The sequence below is a fragment of the Anthonomus grandis genome, assembly GCF_022605725.1.
Source record: "Anthonomus grandis grandis chromosome 1 unlocalized genomic scaffold, icAntGran1.3 Chromosome55, whole genome shotgun sequence".
Taxonomy (NCBI): Eukaryota; Metazoa; Arthropoda; class Insecta; order Coleoptera; family Curculionidae; genus Anthonomus; species Anthonomus grandis.
The window spans coordinates 1-22,098 of NW_026088430.1; the positions used below are offsets into that span (position 1 = coordinate 1).

At 31.6% G+C, this 22,098-nt stretch overlaps 2 protein-coding genes across 4 annotated transcripts; both read left to right on the top strand.

Moving 5' to 3' along the window:
• Positions 1 to 2,419: 2,419 nt before the first annotated feature.
• On the top strand, positions 2,420 to 6,232 carry LOC126749436 (heat shock protein 60A-like; the record flags this gene model as incomplete). The annotated part of the gene is made up of 2 exons (XM_050459132.1): positions 2,420 to 2,605; positions 5,663 to 6,232. Coding segments are annotated over 2 exons (342 nt in total), but the record flags the coding sequence as incomplete, so codon positions are not given.
• Positions 6,233 to 13,232: 7,000 nt separating this feature from the next.
• On the top strand, positions 13,233 to 17,197 carry LOC126749435 (uncharacterized). Of its 3 annotated transcripts, XM_050459131.1 has the most exons (8): positions 13,233 to 13,470; positions 13,545 to 13,727; positions 13,792 to 13,840; positions 14,216 to 14,326; positions 14,394 to 14,432; positions 16,696 to 16,743; positions 16,834 to 16,860; positions 16,919 to 17,197. In XM_050459131.1, the coding sequence occupies exons 2-8, from the start codon at positions 13,722 to 13,724 to the stop codon at positions 17,035 to 17,037; spliced, it is 399 nt and encodes a 132-aa protein (XP_050315088.1). In that variant the 5' UTR covers positions 13,233 to 13,470; positions 13,545 to 13,721; the 3' UTR covers positions 17,038 to 17,197. The 3 variants fall into 3 exon arrangements, with proteins under 3 accessions (XP_050315088.1, XP_050315087.1, XP_050315086.1); XM_050459130.1 differs by lacking the exon at positions 16,834 to 16,860 and having other exon boundaries at positions 13,238 to 13,470; positions 16,696 to 16,800; XM_050459129.1 differs by having other exon boundaries at positions 13,279 to 13,470; positions 16,696 to 16,860.
• The last annotated feature ends 4,901 nt before the right edge of the window (positions 17,198 to 22,098 follow it).

The following is a 22,098-nucleotide window of genomic DNA, read 5'->3' on the forward strand; positions in this document are numbered from 1 at the left end:
AAATTTCTGAGAGTAATTTAAGAAAAAAATTTTTTTTCGAAAATATCGATTTTTTTTCTATTTATTCGACACAAGGTTCATAACTCAAAAAATTGACGAGATATCGTTTTGAAAATTTGTACACATGTTCCAAGGACAATTTCATTGGACACCTATTTCAGCGTTTTTCCAAATTTCTACAAGAATTTGAGAAAAAAAAATTTTTTCGAAACTATCAATTTTTTTTTCTATTTATTCGACACAAAGTTCATAACTCAAAAAATTGACCAGATATCGTTTTGAAAATTTGTACACATGTTCCAAGGACAATTTCATTGGACACCTATTTCAGCGTTTTTCCAAATTTCTACAAGAATTTGAGAAAAAAAAATTTTTTTCGAAACATATCGATTTTTTTTCTATTTATTCGACACAAAGTTCATAACTCAAAAAATTGACCAGATATCGTTTTGAAAATTTGTACACATGTTCCAAGGACAATTTCATTGGACACCTATTTCAGCGTTTTTCCAAATTTCTACAAGAATTTGAGAAAAAAAATTTTTTTTCGAAACTATCGATTTTTTTTCTATTTATTCGACACAAAGTTCATAACTCAAAAAATTGACCAGATATCGTTTTGAAAATTTGTACACATGTTCCAAGGACAATTTCATTGGACACCTATTTCAGCGTTTTTCCAAATTTGTACAAGAATTTAAGAAAAAAATTTTTTTTCGAAAATATCGATTTTTTTTCTATTTATTCGACACAAGGTTCATAACTCAAAAAATTGACGAGATATCGTTTTGAAAATTTGTACACATGTTCCAAGGACAATTTCATTGGACACCTATTTCAGCGTTTTTCCAAATTTGTACAAGAATTTGAGAAAAAAAAATTTTTCCGAAAATATCGATTTTTTTTTCTATTTATTCGACACAAAGTTCATAACTCAAAAAATTGACGAGATATCGTTTTGAAAATTTGTACACATGTTCCAAGGACAATTTCATTGGACACCTATTTCAGCGTTTTTCCAAATTTGTACAAGAATTTAAGAAAAAAAATTTTTTTTAGAAAATATCGATTTTTTTTTCTATTTTTTCGACACAAAGTTCATAACTCAAAAAATTGACGAGATATCGTTTTGAAAATTTGTACACATATTCCAAGGACAATTTCGTTGGACACCTATTTCAGCGTTTTTCCAAATTTGTACAAGAATTTGAGAAAAAAAATTTTTTTTCGAAAATATCGATTTTTTTTCTATTTATTCGACACAAAGTTCATAACTCAAAAAATTGACCAGATATCGTTTTGAAAATTTGTACACATGTTCCAAGGACAATTTCGTTGGACACCTATTTCAGCGTTTTTCCAAATTTGTACAAGAATTGTAAAAAAAACATCTTTGACTAAGTGAATTAATTACAAGTTAGAGACTCGCGCGGTGATGTGTGGTATAAATAGTTCACCTTCCATTAAGGACTCAACATCCAATTCCATGGTGTTGACGTCTTATAACGGAAGGTAAAGTAAAATTGTTGCGATGCAATAAATGTTGCTCTTAGTATTATTTGCGGCATTTAAAGAAACGCAGCAAACAAATAATCGTTTTTTTCTTATCCTAATAATATTTGATTGTGATAATCGATTTGTGCCTTTGGTAACATAGAATTAATTTTTATTGAAAGGTTTAGTTTTTGTTAATAGATATCGTAATGTGTTTTGCATAGTTTTTTTAAGTTAAATGTTTTAGGAATTCTTCTGATTTTGTCAGACAAACATGGAATGAATGGTAAAATAAGATTTGTGGTATAATGTTTGCACGATTCTATAATATTTTGACCACTCCTCTCTTTACCCTTATTGGATGATTAGGAATTTTGCAAATCCACACAGATTAGTATAGATTTAGGTGGCGGATCTCCAATAGAACAGAATGATATTGATTTGTAACTAAATCCTCAGGCAAATCAACATTGATATTTTTAACATAACCAGAAGTGACTTTATCAAGAAGTTGAAGTAATTTGTATGTTAGTCAGGTTTAGTTTCATAATTTCTTTTTTATATTCCTTTAAAGTGTTTTTATTAGGTACCTTGTTAAATTTTACTACATATGTTTTCTATTCCATTACTTGTGATTACCCTAGTTGGTGTTTGTAATGAGTACAATAAATAAATAAAATTAAGATGCGTTGGTTTACGGTTAGCTCTCTTTTCTTTACAAACGACGATCAGTATGAAAAATTAACCGTGACATTATGGTCATTCATTGCTTTACTTGAACCACTTTTGCTAATACAATTTATATGATGCCATGTTTTATGGGAAGTTCAAGAACTGCTCCTGCTTTTTGGAGTAGTCACCTTGACTGGCTGATGATATACTTCGTGATCCAATAGAAATTTTATTAGAGTTCTAATTGCTTCGATTTTTAGGTATCGAAATTGTAAAACGCGCCCTAAAAATCCCGTGCATGACTATTGCAAAGAACGCGGGTGTCGACGGTGCTGCCGTGGTGGCCAAGGTCGAACAACAAAGCGGAGACTACGGTTATGACGCGTTGAACAACGAGTACGTCAACATGTTTGAGCGGGGCATCATTGACCCAACGAAGGTATGTCAAAAGATTTAGATAGAAGACAGGGAATAGTTTATAAAGAAGATGTTTTCTTAAAGGAAATCCACACGCACATTTTGAGGATTTTAAGAAAACATCTTGTTTGTGTCGAAAGAGTTCCCCGTTTTGTGAATATGAAGAGAATACGAGATATTCAAGTATCAGACCACATGTTCATACTGAAATATATTGTGTTTAAAATTCTTTAAACATAAATAGTAAAGCCTTTGGTAATGATGAACTTAATATAAATTTAATATTTACTTATCTGTCCAATAACACTGACCGTTTACGTATATCCTAAAACTTTATATTGAAAAGTCATATTTTACTCTCAAATGCAAAAAAACTAATGTGTCACTTCCAAAAGTTAGTAATCCAAATGACTAATATGTTCAATTATAGACGATATTACCAACTCTCGAATTATCACAACTGCCTGGAATTACAAATTAAATAAAATCGTGGTTCAAGAATTCCAGGCAGTTGGGATTAAGTCCGGAAACTGCCTAAAATTACAGATTAAAAAAATTATAAATTAAAAATTCGATGCAACTGCCTGAAATAACAAATTAAATAAAATCGTAAATCAAGAATTTCAGGCAATTAAATCCATGTCTTGGAATTCAAAAATTAAAATTTTGACATTCCAGGAAATTGAGAAAGTTTAATAGCTTGGAATCAAAGAATAAGATAAGACAGTATTATGGATCAAGAATTCCAGGCAGTTGGGACCAACTCCAGGAATTATAACAACTGCCTGGAATTCTTGAACCACGATTTTATTTATTTAATTTGTAATTCCAGGCAGTTGTGATAATTCGAGAGTTGGTAATATCGTCTATAATTAAACGTAATCACCAAAAGTCATTTGGATTACTAACTTTTGGAAGTGACACATTAGTTTTTTTGCATTTGAGAATAAAATATGACTTTTCAATATAAAGTTTTAGGATATGCGTAAACGGTCAGAATTATTGGACAGATAAGTAAATATTAAATTTATATTAAGTTCATCATTACCAAAGGTTTTACTATTTATGTTAGAAAGAATTTTAAACAATTATTATTACAAATTAAATAAAATCGTGGTTCAAGAAATTCAGGCAGTTGAACCCACATCCCAGCATAACTTCAAATACCTGGAATTTTAGGCAATTGAGACAGCTCAACTGTCTGGATTCAAAGAATAAAATAAAAGAAAATCGTGGTTCAAAAATTCCAGGCTGTTGGGACCCGGTCTGGGAATTACCATAACTGCCTGGAATTACAAATGAAATAAAATCGTGGATCAAGAATTTCAGACAATTAAATCCATGTCCTGGAATTGTAAAAAATAAAAATGTCGAAATTCCAGGTAATTGAGACAGTTCAACGGCCTGGAATCAAAGAATAAAATTAAATAAAATCATGGTTGAAGAATTCCAGGCAGTTGGAATTCAGTCCGGAAACTACGACAACTGCCTGGAATTACAAATTTTAAAAATTCGATGCAATTGAGACCACATTCGGGAATTATTACAACTGCCTGGAATTCGAAAATAAAATTTTTAGAATTTCAGGTAACTGAGGCAGTTCAATCGAAAAATAATCTGGTATTAATTTAATAAGATATATAAGTGTATGAAAAGTATATCGTATCCTACGCAGTGGCATATATGCGATGTCGAAGCCATTTTATCACATATTTGGTGTGTAGTGATTGAATGTAAAGACTAGCCATGTAAATCCATTGTTAATTTGTTTAAATGACAAAACTTGCTCCCTTTGTTTAAACAGAATTGTATATGATATACGTATTTTCTGCAGTTTAATAAATATACCTTGACCAAATACGGGTTTAATTTAAAAACTATTTTTGAATATAGGTAATGAAAAGTTGTCTATAACCAAAAAAAAAAAACTGAAATTTAATGATTTGTCTTAAAAAAACTTACTTTCCACTTCTTATGCGATTAAAAAAAAATGGCACAACTACTGCAATTTTCATAGCAATACGTCATGGTTTCAAAAAATAAAATAAAAAGGGTTTTTTTTACGTTTTACTTAAAAACCTTAAGGTTATGTGAGAAAAGTATAGACACAAACTATAGGTTTTTTAACATCTATAAATTTTTTAAAAAAACATTTTTTTCTGAGGCAATTATATTCTGCAAAAAAAAACGTTTATTTTCAAAAATCATTGTTCTTCTAAAATAATATGATATATGTATATCCTATGGTTTAGTAAATATACCAAAATCAAAATTTTACTAAAGAATCGTTGAATAAATGTATATTTAACGATAATAATATATGACGTGTTGCTTGGAGAATAACCCATTGAATCGATTTCTTCGTTTTTTACTTATTATTTAAACCATTAAAATATTGTAACCATGATATTTGCGCAAACGACACTCACGCACACAGCCAATTTCTGGAATCCAATGCTTGAATTGAATCTGATCTAAAAAACCTATTTCAAGCACATGCTAATAATTAATTTAGTAAAATCGGTTGCTTTAGTATTCCATACTGAAAGCATGAAAAATAATGTTCTTGAAAACCTTAACAGAGAACTTAGTTCTATTTTGATATCAACAAAAAAACTCTGCTGAAAATTTAAGCTTGATTATTGACAGTAAAATGAGGTATAAAGAGTATGTAAAGTCTAAACTTACATCTACATAGAAACTATCTAACTCACGAAAGCTTAGTGCTTTCATCTATGAATTTCTGCGATAATACCTCTGGATTCTGTTTGGCTTTTCGGATATTCAAAGAATTTAAAAATTACAAAATTTATGTTTGCGACTCATATTTTTTGAAATACGGCTTTGGGAGCGAATTTCTCTTAAACCGAACGAAATAAATGAAAGGCTAAATATGCGTAGCAAAAAAAAAAATTACCCTCGTTATCACGTTGAATCACAACTACATTTTTCTCATTTCTATGCCTAATTTTGGATGGGAAGATTGGACATGGATTTGTCTTTTGTACTTAGAATAATTATGTCAATGTATTTTTTTTTTTATGATGGTTAATAAATAAATTGTTGCTAATATGCGTAGGTGGTGAGGACAGCTTTGGTAGATGCCTCCGGTGTAGCCTCCTTACTGACGACAGCCGAGGCGGTAATCACGGAAATTCCAAAAGAAGAACCGGCGATTCCGACGGGCATGGGCGGCGGAATGGGCGGTATGGGAGGCATGGGCGGCATGATGTAAACCGACTTAAGGCGATAGATGCCAACCAAATTTTGTAGTCTTCTATAGGGAAGACTATACCCGTGACTGTGACTCGTAGCTGTGTTGTCAAAAAAATTGTTTTAAATCTTTTGGCCGCGGCGATTATTATTATTATTAATAATATTAATTAATAGTGTTGTGCCTGGATGTTTTTATCGTGGCATCATCATCATCTGTAGAAAGAACCATGTGAAATTTCACAGTTGATAAAAAAAGACTTGCAAGGTTGTTATTACGTAGGGAGGGAGGGAGTGCGCGCGCATCTACTTTTCGGAATATGATTCTCGATCTGATATGCATTTATTTGTTCCATGTAAACGTTAGTAAATGGGGTTTTCAGTTTTTATATACGATGTGCAAATTGTTATGAATATATTTGTTATAATTTTTTAATTTGTTGTTTTATTTATATAATATACGATGCATTCGTAGCTAAATATAGGGTGTTACACAGAAAAACGTTTCTTCTTAATAACTTTATTAACTTTCTAGATTTGTTTATGTAGTTTAGCATACACACTCTCAGTATCGACGGCTATTTTTTGATGTAGGAGATTTTTTAAAGTTTAATTAGTGGCGTCCGTACAGGAACGAAAACTAGTTATTTTTTAGGGCAAATTTGATTTCTCGACTATTTTTCGTCCGGCATACAATTACCGCGAAAAAGAAATAAAAACGTGTGGTACATTATTTCAACATTACAGTATAACAACTCTAATTCTAGAAGTCTAACGGTACTTAAATAGTTAAAAATTTCATACAAGGTCTCCTAAATTTGTTTCTAAGAGTGACAACTTTTAACCCTCAGTAGCTCAAAAGTTTATTTGAACTTTCCTTCTTAAAATTCGATGTTATGTTCAACTCCTTTAACCACTCCTTTAATTTTACTTTGAACAAATATGTAGACTTAATCCTAGCAAAACCAGGTTCAATACTCCCTATTGAATCAATTTTTGGATAGACTCTTACAAGTAGAAACGTTGGTAAAACGTCTGTTTTAATTTGGTGTTTATTTTTGGTTGGTAACCAGTTACTTGTCTAGCGTATAACGAGTATCTAATTAAATAAATTTTGAATCGTAAATCCAATCCTTACATTTTGTTTTAATTTGATTTGGAATCGTATGTATTTTAGGAGCTAATGAAGTGATATTAGTTGTTCTTGCTACATCTATCCGATGGACTCATGTTATTTACCATAATTGTGGTTTATGTGAATGGCTTGGAATAAATTGGAGATTCTGACAATATCTAACATTAAAAAATGTAGAGCCTATAAAAAGTTACTTTGTAAAATATATCTAATGTGTTATAAATAGCTTTAGTAAGAATATTGAATAAATGATCTTGAAAATGGAGATTCAAGAGCTGATAAGATCTTAAACATCATCAGAAGTTTGCTCTATACAATGCATTACCGTGTACAACAATAAGTTCGATTCCTGATTCCGTTCGTGTTATTGTTAATACATTTTTTATGGTAAATATATAACCCTGTATATAATATCAAAACTAAAATGAATAGAAATTAGATTTTCTCTTTTTATGGAAATAATTTCATTTGTTATCAGTAATTTACTTTTTATTGAGCAAACTATATATTTTGAGGCTTTTCAAGGTAGCTTTCTCAGGTTTCGTTTCCCACTTTTCTAACATTTTATGGTTTCCTCTTTTGTAATTTTGCTTTAGGATCGTTCTGTTTTTCTTCTCATCTAACCAATATAATCAAATGAAAATATTGATTAAGATGGTTTATGTGTCCAAGCAATGCGAATATAATGAGTGAATAATTCAAATATATTTCTCTTATATAGTATTATTAGTTATTATTATCTTAATATGATAATTCAAGCCCGTAATATCGCCTAAATCCACTGTAAAGTGTTTCAGCTTTAAATAAACAAGAAGTACCATTTCATTACAATTTTCCATGATACTTTTTAGCGCGTTAAGCAATTATTTATTTTTGCCAGTCCATTCGAATCTAATTTTTTATTTTTATTATTTTATATAGTTTAAAACGGTGCAGAAGTGAAAAACTGCCTTCAGCAAATCAAGCAAAGATAAACGTCTTTTGGGGAATATAAAAAATTGAGTTACTAATTTATTCCAGGCCCAGACACTAGAAATTAATGAGAAGGTACCTGGAACTGATCGAAAATTTTAATAAATACCAAAAGCTGGAGCTTTCAGGTACCTCCTCACCACCTCTTAAGGCTTTTTTTAATTTCCGGAGAAAATGTTTAAGAAATACATGTTGGTGTCTGAAAGTATAAAAAACTCCCGAATATCCACATTTTCCTTTAAGGCATCCGCTCATTGGTTTTCAGGTACTTTTATATATTTCTACTAGAAACTGGAAAAAAATTAAATCCTTAAGTTTTTCCAGGCACTCAAAAAAATTATAGGAAATATATTACTTTATATTAGTTCATTATTGAGAAAGGTCGAACGATGGTGAAATATGAGATCAAACTTCTGAGGGTTGTTCAGTGCAACAGAAGAATCCATTTGAGTATAGGAACCCATATCCGGAAATGCGTCACTATGGCCCTAAGACGCGTTAAAATTTATAAAAAACATTAATTACCTAAATAGGATCTGCTGCATTTATTTTTACCTTTTGTACATGATACCATAACAACAATTGTTTAAAATCAACGCTTATCAATGTCATGTTTAAAAATTTTATAGCTTACAATTTTTAAACATTTATTGCTAATGGAAAACTTTACCAATCAAGAATTGGCAGATTAGCATTTGGCATACGGAGCAACAAACTGCAATGCACGAGCAGCATCGCGGTTGTATCATGAGCGTTATCCCGAACGACAGCATCCTGGATACAAAAAGTTTATGCGGTTCATCGGCGTGGCAAGTTCTCCCAGAACGACTTGAAAATGTTCCACTTAACGTTAGACAGCAAATGTGGTTTCAGCATGATGGATCACCGGCTCACTTTGCTGTGCAAGTACGCGAGTATTTGGCTCAGCGGTTTGGGCACCGTTGGATTTCCAGAGGTGGAGCAGTTTTTTGGTCTCCTAGGTCACCCGATTTAACGTCGCTCGATTTTTTCTTGTGGGGACATGTAAAGTCTTTAGTCTACGAAACTCCAGTAGAATCAGAGCTAGACTTAATTGACACTTTTTGAACAATTGTTGTGATGGTATCATATACAAAAGGTAAAAATAAATGCATCAGATCCTAAATTTAAACGCGTCTTAGGGCCGTAGTGGCGTAGTGACACAATACCGGATATGGGTTCCTATACTCAAATGGATTCTACTGTTGCACTGAACAACCCCTAGAAGTTTGATCCCATAGTTCTGAAACACCCTGTATGCTTTATTGAACTTTTTGATTCATGACCTGTGCAATCCCCTGACTTAAATCCTATTGATTACGTTTAGAATTTGTTAAAAAAAAACCCTCTTTTAAATCAAGGAATACTATTTGATCCAGTTACTTTTTACACAAAACTTAATACAATTACAACAAAAACATCATCTGAACAAAGTTTATTTATTTAGTATTAACATCCCGATACCCAGGATGAGTACAAACCTATACAATTCAATATTTTTCTTTATAGAAAAAAAACTAATCTTTGTAATTACTTAATAGTTTTCGCCTTGGTACGTTCGTTTTCAAATAAAGAGCGAGCAACAAAGAACCCAAATGAAATATAGAATTTCCGCCTAGGTCATCCATTAGTTAGAAGGAAGGTAATAAAACTAAAGAGGCCATGCAAATAAGCGTAATTAATGCACAAAAGCAGATTTTGAAATTTATTTATTTTTTCTCACTTACTTATATTTATTTCAGAGGCTAATTGCTGTACATGATGAGATGCAAACGCGGTGTGTTACCACATAAAAAATTACTTTGGATTTTTTTTTTGGTGTATTCACACGAAGGATTTTAAGTGAAACATTCATTCTTATATAATGAAAAAAGATCATTTTAATATACCTTGTTTGAATAGGTATATTTTTATCAAGATTTACAAATATTTAAAATTTTCATACTTAAACAATTAAACTGTTTGCCATTGGAATTAAAAAGTAACAAATAAAGTATCGGTGGTCAATACTCAAGGCTCAAGTTTTATTATCATTACGCAATCCTCCGTAAATTGGCTGTGAGAAGATTTATTTAAAAATGATTCTTGCACAAGGCATAATCGAATAAGTGTAATCTCGAAAATGTATGGGTGCTTATTATATATTTTTTTTAAATCTCAGACTTGTTGACACTGTTTTAAATCAACGCGAAGTTTTTATGTCAATGCTAGTATAGTAAAAATAATATTAAAATTACTAGTAACATATAATGGTTTTCTAATATAGTTTTGATGTTCACATGACTGAAATTAATTTAATATCTAATGGTCGTTCTCAAGAATAGGGCTCCATAATTATCTAAATCCTATAAATCTTTTAAAAAATAAAAAAATCCATATCGACTTCATATTATTATTGCATCGTATAAAGCACAGTCGATAAATATCGGTGTTACACATACAACTTCTGTGAAAGTCACTCTTGCCAATTTATGGCCATTTTAGACCATTTTATTTAGGTAACATATACGTACGAATTAACGTTGCAAAAGTACATAATTACCTAACTCACCGGCGGTCCATATATCCGACGAAAAAGTGGTATTTGTTTCATTATAAGTGGTAAATAATTATTTTTATGCTCATTAAGCATTTTAATTAATTTTTCGTTTTATTTCAGATCTCTGATATAATTTGTGTATTCTAATGATTCAAAAAAGTTGCATATTTTCCAGGCTTGTAAAGTAATATATTTTAATTAATTCCTTATTATATTCCAGATATTTATCTTTTGAGCGTAGGTAATCTGAGTTAATCTAGACTCTCTTTTATTGATATTGCAATTATAGATAAATTGAGAGTCTTCTTCAAGGCATCTGAATCACTTGAAGTGCCTGGAATAATATTCTAAGGACAATTTTTTTACGCAGTTCAGAGTAATCTAAGTTAATCTACGATTCTTTTTGTTAGAACTTGAAAGTCTTATTCAAGGCATCTGAATCACTTGGAGTGCCTGGAATAATCTTTCAAGTATTCTAAGAACCCTTTCACGCAATTCAGAGTAATTTAGGTCAATCTATGACTCTTTCTGTTAAGTCTTGCAATTATAGATAAATTGAGAGTCTTATTCAAGGGAACTGAATCACTTGAAATGCCTGAAATATTCTTTCAAGTATTCTAAAAACCCTATCACGCAATTCAGAGTACTTTAAGTCAATCTATGACTCTTTCTGTTAAGTCTTGCAATTATAGATAAATTGAGAGTCTTATTCAAGGGATTTGAATCACTTGGAGTGCCTGGAATAATCTATTAAGTATTCTAAGAATCCTTTCACGCAATTCAGAGTAATTTAAGCCAATCTATGATTCTGTTAAGTCTTGCAATTATAGGTAAATTGAGAGTCTTATTCAAGGGATTTGAATTAGTTGAAGTGCCTGGAATAATCTTCCAAGTACTCTGAGAATTCTTTCGCACAATTCAGAGTAATTTAAGTCAATCTATGATTCTTTCTGTTAAGTCTTGCAATTATAGATAAATTGAAAGTCTTATTCAAGGGAACTGAATCACTTGAAATGCCTGGAATAATCTTCCAAATATTCTAAGAAGCCTTTCACGCAATTCAGAGTAATCTAAGTCAATCTATGATGCTTTCTGTTAGACCTTGCAATAACAGCGAAATTCAAAGTCTTCTTTAAGGCATCTGAATCATCTGAAGTGCCTGGAATAATCTTTCAAGTATTCTAAGAACCCTTTCACGCAATTCAGAGTAATTTAGGTCAATCTACGATACTGTCTGTTAAATCTTGGAATTATAGATAAATTAAAAGTCTTCTTCAAGGGATCTGAATCACTCGAAGTGCCTGGAATAATATTTTAAGTACTCTGACAATTTTTTCACGCAATTCAGAGTAATCTGAGTTAATCTACGATACTTTCTGTTAAATCTTGGAAAAATAGATAACTTTAAAGTCTTATTCAAGGGATCTGAATCACTTGAGGTGCCTGGAATAATATTTCAAGTACTCTGACAATTTTTTTACGCAATTCAGGGTAATTTAAGTTAATCTACGATACTCTTTATTAGATCTTGCAATTATAAATAAGTTGAAATTCTTATTCAAGGCATCTGAATCACTTGGAGTGCCTGGAATAACCTTTTAAGTATTCTAAGAACCCTTTCACGCAATACAGGGTAATCTAAGTTAATCTATGTTACTCTCTGTTAGATCTTGCATTTATAAATAAAATTAAAGTCTTATTCAAGGCCTCTGAATCACTTGGAGTGCCTGGAATAACCTTTTAAGTATTCTAAGAACCCTTTCACGCAACTCAGACTAATCTAAGTCAATCTATGACTCTTTCTGTTAAGTCTTGCAATTATAGATAAATTGAAAGTCTTATTCAAAGGATCTGAATTACTTGAAATGCCTGGAATAATCTTCCAAGTACTCTGAGAGCTATCCTAAGTAATTAGGGGTTATCTGAGTTATAATCTACGACTTTGTTTTTTGGTTTTTGCTATTCTAAATAATCGGAGAGTTTTATACCAGGGATCTGGAATTTAGGAACAATCACTTTTAAATTTATTCTTGTTTTAGTCCAGTTTGATGGATTTCGTTTTTATTTCGAATCTCTGCTAGGTGTAGCACGTCTATACAATATTCTCAATTTGACGTTTATTTTATTGGATTTTGAGATCAATCAAATTTAACGGATTTAAGCAGTTGTGAAACCGTTTTTACATTGGATTAAATACATTTTGCATTCGCAACTAATTTTTCTCTCCCCTATTTTCTCGTTTTTTTTTTTTAAATCTTTGCATGCCAATAATTATGTCATTTTTAGTAAGAAAAATTAAGATTTATATTAAAAAAAATAAATAAATTGCCTGGAAATTAAAAAGTGTAAAAACCTTAAAGAGCTGCTTACGATTTCAAATACCTTGGAATAAATAGTTTGTTTAGTATTCAGTTGCCTAGAGTGAATTAAGACTTCTATCCTGGGAATAGTTAAAAAATCTAATTAAGTTGATTTAAAAAAAAAATTAAATAAATTGCCTGGAACTGGGTAAAAAGGTTTTTAGGCAAAAAAGTGATTTAATTTGTCGTCTTTTTACTTATCAAAAGTGGATTTAACCGCATCTTTTTTTAATTATTAAAAAGATTTATCTTTCCTTTTTTGTGTGGAGAGAAAACATTTTTTCTTATCTCCCTAACGCTTCCTCGGATATGATAACTATAAAAAATAAAATATTAAATATAAATTAAAACACACTTTTGTATATAGTTTGCACCGTACATATGTAGAATTTTAATTTCAATATATAATACACTATAACTATTCAAGTCTCATAAAAAATAATCGGGCTCATTCCCGGTACATCATCCGCCCAACCTATTAATTATTTATTACCATAGATAAGCCATAAAAGCACCGGTAGTGTGCAAAATGCAACAAATTTATGTTGTTTTACCTTCACTTTTTTAAAAATAAATGAAATGTTAAGAAATCGTACCGCATAATGCCGGTACCGTTGTGCAAACACCGAACAGATTACATCGGACTGGATGTAAGTATAAGAAGCGCCATTAAACAAAACCGTCCGGCGACTATACATAATAATAATTATTATTGTAATTCAAGTTTGGGGAATCGAGAGTGTGGCGCAATCGGGGGGATGGGATGCACAAACAAGATACAAAATTATTATTAGAAAGGAAGAAGGAGGACCCACCAAGGTTCCTCCGAATCTCGACGATACATATATAAAGCCCATCCCGGTTTAGGTGCTATAAGTCAATCCGCTTTTTTGGCTTAATCATGAAGGTATTCAAAAAATATAGTTTTGAATATTTGATATTTAATGTTTATTTTTTTAATTTGGTTTTAGGTGTTTGTGTGTTTGTTAGTAGTGATTGCCGCTGCGAAGCTGAGCGAAGGTAATTCTAAATGAGAAAAACTGCATCCACTTTAAATATTTCCAGAGTTACTCTGAGTCATCAGTATCAAGTTTTGCTGATGGTATTTTTACAAATTATTAATAGTTCATACGAGGAAATACTTTTAATATTCCTTCTCTATAATTGTTGACTTTTTCGTACATAAGTTTATTCATTCAAAAATCACCTCAAACATACTCCAAGAATTTGATATCAAAGTTCCTCTTACTAATAAAAAACTGAAATTTTTGTAGCTGGACAATGCACCATTAAAAAAAATATATACTTTAGACATTATTTGTCTTACATAAAACTGTTCGGACCCTTTGGAAAACAATATAAATCGATTTTTCAAAATTAAATTAATATTTTCAGCTGGCTACCTTAGCGGAGGTGGAGGCTACGGCGGCGGCGGAGGCGGCGGTTATGGAGGCGGCGGTGGATGGAAATCCGGAGGTGGCGGAGGCGGATGGTCCGGCGGAGGCGGTAAGTAGAACAATCATTTAATAATATACATAAAAATTATTAATATTTCTCATCGATTTCTATATAGGCGGATGGAACATTGGAAGTGGTGGTGGCGGATATGGAGGCAAGTATATAAGCATACTATAATATAAAATTAGCAATACACAAAATGCTACACCTAATATTGATAAAAATATCTTATTTTAATATGATGGATAAAATGAGGTATTACATTGATGTAGCAAAATTGATTTTTAAAACAGATATATATAGTTCCTAGCAATTTTAGGACCTCTATTTATAAAGTTCATGATAAGACCCAAATTAGTAATTATTAATTAATTTTTTTACAGGCAAATAATGTATTATCCCATAAACAGTTTGACCAAACAACTCTTAGTGAAAATTTACATAAAAACCAAAGAATGTTTAGCAGTGTTTCTAGACTTAGCACAGGCTTTTTGACACTGTATGACTCCCTGCTCTTAAGTGACTTAAATTTATATGCAGTTAGTGAGCAGTTTGATGTTACAGGTCTTTATGAATTACACAGGGATTTTACACATCTGAAAAATATTTAAATGTTTTTTTCATGAAGTCGAGTGCATTTAACCATCTCACCAGAGAGCATTTTTTATTACTTCCAGACAGTTGAGTGCATTTAACCACCTCGTAGAGAGCAAGTTTTGAATTGATTCCAGGCAGTCGAGTGCATTTAGCCATCTGAAGCACATAAAAGATAGCAGCATGCTTAAACACAACTGCCTGGAAGAATATTTCAACTTTTTTCTAGATCGGTTAAGTGCATTTAACTATCTCATAGAAAGCATTTTTTAGTTATTCCAGGCAGTTGAGTGCATTTAACTAACTGACAAAGATAAAAAAAAGCTATAGGCTTTAACACAACTGCTTGAATGATAACCTTATTTTTTCTCATGTATCAGGGATGGCAAAGGAGCATTTTTTTATTTATTCGAGGCAGTCGAGTGCATTTAACCACCTGACAAAGATAGCAAGCATCTTTAAACACAACTGCCTGGAAGAATATTTCAAATTCTTTTTACATAGTTGAGTGCATTTAACCACCACTTTATAGAGAGCAATTTCCGAATTAATTCCAGGCAGTCGAGTGCATTTAGCCATTTGAAGCAGATAAAAGATAGTAACAGGGTTGAACACAACTGCCTTAAGAGGTATTGCAATGTTTTCCAGATCAATTTAGTGTATTTAACCATTTCACAGAGAGCATTTTTTTATTTATTCCAGGCAGTTGAGTGCATTTAACCAACTGACAAGGATAAAAAAATAATCTCAGGCTTGAACAAAACTGCTTGGATCATAATTTTATTTTTTCTCATGCAGTTGAGTGCAGTTAACCATATCAGAGACAGCAAAGGATCATTTTTCATTTATTCGAGGCAGTCGAGTATATTTAACTACCTGACAAAGATAAAAGATAGCATGCTTAAACACAACTGCCTGGAAGAAAATTTCAATTTTTTTCACATAGTTGAGTGCATTTTACCACCTCATAGAGAGCCATTTTTTAATTAATTCCAGGCAGTCAAGTGCATTTAGCCATCTGAAGCAGATAAGTCATAGTAACAGGGTTAAACACAATTGCCTTAAAAGATATTGAAATTTTTTCCAGATCAGTCGAGTGCATTTAACCATCTCACAGAAAGCAAGACAGCATTTTTTATTTATTTAAGGCAGTCGAGTACATTTAGCCACCTGACAAAGATAAAAGACAGCAGCATGCTTAAACACAACTGCCTGGAAGAAAATTTCAATTTTTTTCACATAGTTGAGTGCATTTAACCACCTCATAGAGAGCATTTTTAATTTATTCCAGGCAGTTGATTGCATTTAACCAACTGACAAAGATAAAAAATAGCCACAGGCTTGAACACAACTGCCTGGAGGAAAATTTCAATTTTTTTCCACATAGTTGAGTGCATTTAACTACCTGACAAAGATAAAAGATAGCAGCATGCTTAAACACAACTGCCTGGAAGAAGATTTCAACATTTTTTTTTTTAATGCAGTTGAGTGCATTTAATCATCTAATAGAGATAAAGATAACATATATTAATTCCGTTACGAATATTAATATAGTAATAATAATGGATCACTAAAATCATATACAGATGACACAGTTGTCATATTTTCTGGAAGCTCTTGGAAAGCAAAAAAAAAACAAGCAACGAGAAATGGATTAGGAAAGACTGGTCGAATTCTTTAAAATTAGGTTTAAATATTTAAAAGCCCCATATTATTTAACTTTTTCCTACACATATGACCAATCACTTACTTTTTAATAATATAAAACTGCAATCACATGACTCATTTTCCTAACAGAATTTTTTTTAATACAAAAATTCCAGGTGGCGGAGGCTGGAAATCCGGCGGAGGTGGAGGATACGGAGGCGGCGGCGGCGGCGGCGGAACCGTAAAAATCATTAAAGTGATCGTACCGAGCGGCGGAGGCGGTGGATACGGAGGCGGCGGCGGCGGTTATGGAGGCGGCGGATGGAAGTCTGGCGGAGGCGGTACGTCTTAAATAACCATTTTTTTAGTCATCAGTAAGTTGATTAATTCGGTTGCCAGGTGGATGGTCATCCGGTGGAGGCAGTGGTGGTTGGTCATCTGGCGGAAGCGGATGGTCTTCCGGTGGTGGCGGCGGCAGCGGCTGGAAAAGCGGAGGAGGCAGCAGCGGCTGGTGGTAAACCACCATAAAAATAGCTGAACATGTCCTTAATAATCAATCTTGGGAATTTTATAACTTTCACTAAACTCGGGTGGTCTTCTTTTTGTCTTGTACATACATGTAAATTTTTTTTTATACATACAATATGTTGTAATATACGCATATATTTTTTATATTTATTTTGTGATTTATTTCTACCGAATATACCTTTTAGATTAAAGCTAGAAAATATTAAGTAAAGTTGGTAGGGCTAAGTTCGCCAAATTTATTTGCTCTCTTTGAAGCATTATTATTATTTATAGAAAATATAAATATTATGGAAATATCTTCCTTCCTAAGCTTTTAAGAAACTATTCCAGTACATGGATGTGAAATAATTTCTCAATTTTAATCCAGTCATGCAAAAGTAAACTTTAGACAAATAGAAAATATTCACATATTTATTAAAAGTAAAAAAAGGGAAAAACTAAATTAGTAAAGAATTGTAAAAAATAATCAAGAGGAATATACTTCAGCATTAATTTATTTCAAAGAAAAACAATCACTTCAAATTAAGGTCTTATATGAATAAAAGTAATTTATGGGGAATCAGTTATGAAACTGCATTAAGTAGCGTGGAAAAAACACAGAAATGGTGTATAAAAACCGAATGTACCCACCAGATTTATTATTTTAAGAGTTAAGTGTTCTTAGTGTAAAGCAACTTTATTATCGACCAGACTCTTATGCTATGTTTCAAAACACCCTTAACAAATAAAATTGCTTAACAAAGAGATGTACGAAACCAGACAAATAAAACAGATAGTAGCTGAAATACCAAAAAAATCTAATAGGGTCTCTCAAAAGTGCATTTCTTATATGGCACCTAAAATATTTAATCTTAAAATATTTAATGCACTTCAGAGCAAAGTTTAGAAAAAACCGTAAAAGCCTTTATTTTGAGCTTTGATTATAGAAAATTGAAATCGAGCTTTACATAAAAACCTCTTTTGCCTGTATCCATACTAAATAATATTTAGTCGCGTTATGTATTTGTGTCGTATTATGTTCATTGAAGATTTTACGTTGCTCTTTAATAAGTACTATTTTAATTGCGTACATATGTTCTTTTTGTAGTAGCATGTTTTATTTATACCTGTTATTGTTTAGTTTTTCATAGTTAAGCAATGTTGTAAGACTGTAAATGTGCTCTAACTATTGAATAAACTATTTTTAAATTTGAAAAAAATTCTAGTTAAAGTGTGCAACAAAAAGAACATTTATACGCAACATAACACAAGCCTGTGATTTGATTTCAAGTAAACGCAAACGTGGGAAACATTCAGATGTTGCTATACTATGAAATAAGCGAATAATTACATCTGTTTGTCGTTAAAGGCTACTCGCCGTCCATTACCTAATTATTTCAGTGATTAATTTTGACCTTTCTCTACAATAAATAAGTCAATCTTCGTCTTACGCAGTCAGTGTTCATTTTTTTTTTATATGGTTCGTTGAACTCTCTGCGTTTTATCGCAATGCTGAATCATCGCTTCAGGGATGAACTATGGAGAGTAGAAATAATAATTGTGTTTGTTCAGACCCACCGGGGGAGAATTCTGAGGTGGTGAATTTTGTCTCTTTTTTTTCAAATGACTTGCCCGAGCAACACACGATGGCTAAATAAACGTTTATTTTTGGTTTAATTCAACTATAAATATCGGATGAAATGTCCGCGTGATATACATATATGGTTATATATCATATATCGTGGTATATATAGTTCACGTTTAACAAGAAAGTTTATAATATACAATTATTATTTCATAAACGTTTAAGTACAGGGTGTCCGATTTTCAAGCATTTTATGGAGTACCACGCTTATATCAAAACTTTGACAGCTGTCATAGTTTTTAATCTACAGAATCTTTTTAAAAATTCTAGATTTTCGAACACTCCTCGTATCTTTGTTACTGTATAATATATTGAAAAAGGAAAAAATACTGACGTAAAATTTACTGAAGGTTTTTTATTTTTGAGAAAACAGATTCATACACACATACAGGTTGGGAAATCAATCATTATGCTTAGAGGCGAATTATGGAAACGCGCACGCATGAATTTGGTGCGCTCCACTATACTCGCCTGCTATGTTGTTGTTTTTTAATACGAGGCGACGTTAGTAAGCGTCTGATTTTGAAAGGAATAACAGTATTACTGTATCAAATTTTGCAAAGTATTACGCGAAAGTTTGGGCATTTCTCGAATAATGTTCTGATGCAGGCTTTACATACTACATCATTTGAATGTCACTTCATATAACATTCAAGGAAGTACACTTCAATATTGCAGCATAGTTAAAGATCTTGGTATCTCGTTTGATGTTCATTTAAACTTTAATGCACACATAAACAATATTGTTCTCAAATCCTCTAAGAATCTGGGTTTTGTACTAAGGAATTGTAAAGAATTTTCTATAGAGACCTGTAAGAGGTTATACATGTCATTGGTTGTTTCATTGCTGGAATATGGCTCAGTGATATGGTCGCCCTTTTACATGAATAATTGCTTGTCCTTGGAAAGAGTTCAGAACAAATTTATTAGGTTTTGTCTCTATAAACTTCGAATAAGAATTCCGGATGTTCATGTTTATGATATTGTTTTAGAAATGCTTAATATGAAGACATTGAGACAAAGACGGATATATGCAGATTTTTTTGTATAAATTATGTCAGATAATTTGTCCAGAACTTCTGATGACAATACAATTTAATATTCCATCTAGGAATTTAAGGCAGTATCGTGTCTTTTCATTACCATTTCATAGCGCCAATTATGCATTACATGCTCCTATTGAAAGAACTCTAAGAATTGTCAATACTAAGGAGGTTGAAATTTTGGGCATTTCCTTATATAGATTTAAGAGTCAAATAAGAGAAATTGTTTAATTTTTTTTTTTTTAGTGCAATACTGAATATTATACTTTAGTAGGGTATGTTTTTAGTATTTTTAGAATTCTGTAATATTGATTTAAGTTATAAAACTATTTTCGGTATTTTACATTTATAAGTAGGCTTTATTACTGCTTAATAGTTAGTATTTTACTGTTAAGTATGGTTAGGTTCAATTGATTTTGTATTTAATTTATTGTTGTACTGGGGTTGATCACGTAAAAATAAATAAATAAATATAAAAACTGAAATTTATTTCGAGACATTTATTTGGAGATCTAAGAGGCCATTTAGTATCGATAGTCCCACTAATAAGACATTAAAAAAAATATATTTGTTAATTTTTTTTAACCCTAATCGCATTACAAGCAGAACAGCCATCTTGTAGAATAGAAACCGATTCCAGGTCTAAATCAGAGTGAATTTGAATGTTATTCAAATTCACTATATTTTCGAACGTTTAAAAAGCCATTAACTAAAAATAGTCCTATAATATGGCCGGTCAAAATACCAGCTCAACATTCAATTTTAGAGAATACGGGATTAAAAACCAATGGGATAATTTTTCCGAGACTATTATAAAATAATAGAAGGATTGTATTTCTTATGTAATGGAAAAGAAGCTTCATCTAAAAATAGAATATTCCGTTAAAAATTTATTGTTATTCTGTAGAAAATAAAAAATATACCTGATACCTATCAAACGATCGATGATACTGTCTGATTGGACAATGCATAATCTTTAATTCCCTAACCTGTATATTCTGTTGTAACCGTTTATTAAAAAATGGTTAATATACCGTGCAGTTTTAGACAGTAACACCATTTCATTAACAACATTTTTGCACCGTTGTCTAATTGACGTATGACTAGAGAGATAGAAAACGTTGTCTCTGCATCCTCTAGGGCGTTAATTTTGGTGTAAAATTAGGTCTTCACTAATTAAATTGTATATATTAAGACTTGATTGTATATATTGCAGCATAAAATCTCTTTTTTTTCGCCCTTATTAACTCAAAATATTGATAATTTATTTATAAATTTTTAATCTCAATTTAGTAGTAATTTGCTTATCACAGCTCCAAGACCCAACAAGACCCAAGACATTCATAGTTTACTTATCACATAATTGATTTTAAGCCATAGAAAATGATCATATGTTTACCACATCAGTGATTTTAAAACCTTTAAAATATAATTAATTATTTATTTATCACGGCAGTGATTTTGAAGGATATAAATTGTATAAAGAAACTGTTTGATAAACAATGTTTTTCTTATCATTCTTTTTTTATCGTGAATTTTTATCACATTTGAGGTTTTAAGAGTTTTCTGACATATATATATACATATATAGTAGAAAATGATTCCTGGAAAATTCAGGAAATGACCCTAGTTATTTGGAAAAAATAAAACATTATTCCAGGAACTTGAAAAGCCCACTTCAACTACCTGAAAAGTTTTAAGCAGTGACCGTAACAATGGAACAAAGAATTGAAACGTAAGGAAATCCATTTCAATTGCCTGGAAGATGCAGAAAAGTGACCCCAATTGACTGAAAAATTAAAAAATAAAAAACTTAGGGGGTAGTAGTGAACGTCGCTCGAACGTCGTAGACACAGTTTTAAATGTGAATATAGTCCGTTGCAATAACGTTGGAATTTAATTAAAAACATGAAAAAAAATTGTCGCTGTTTAGCGGCCCGCTAAAACACTGACAAACTAATCGCGGGGTATTACCAGGTTGTGGTCGATTGTGTAACTATCCACAGGAATGCCCTTTGAGCGCGCAGTTCCTTCGAGTTGGTCTTGTGAGTTATAGAGGGCCCTCACTTGTCTTCTCGATTGACATATTTGGATTTGGATTCTGAGATCTCGGTATATGTTATCTTAGTTTCCGAGTGTTGAGATGCTTACTGCTTAGCGGCAGTGGAGCGTCTGGGGTAGCCTTAACTATTTTAGGGGACACTAGCTAGTTGTCGAAGAAAGAAGATGTATATATGTAAATTATTAGCAGACATTGATGGTTGTTGGCATGACTGAATCAAGGGGACCGAGGTTCCCCGGTGAGTAAACTTAATCTTTATTAGATGGGTCAGTACAGTAAATCGTAAACATTTTTGCTTCATGGTACTCTCAATCTCTTGCTG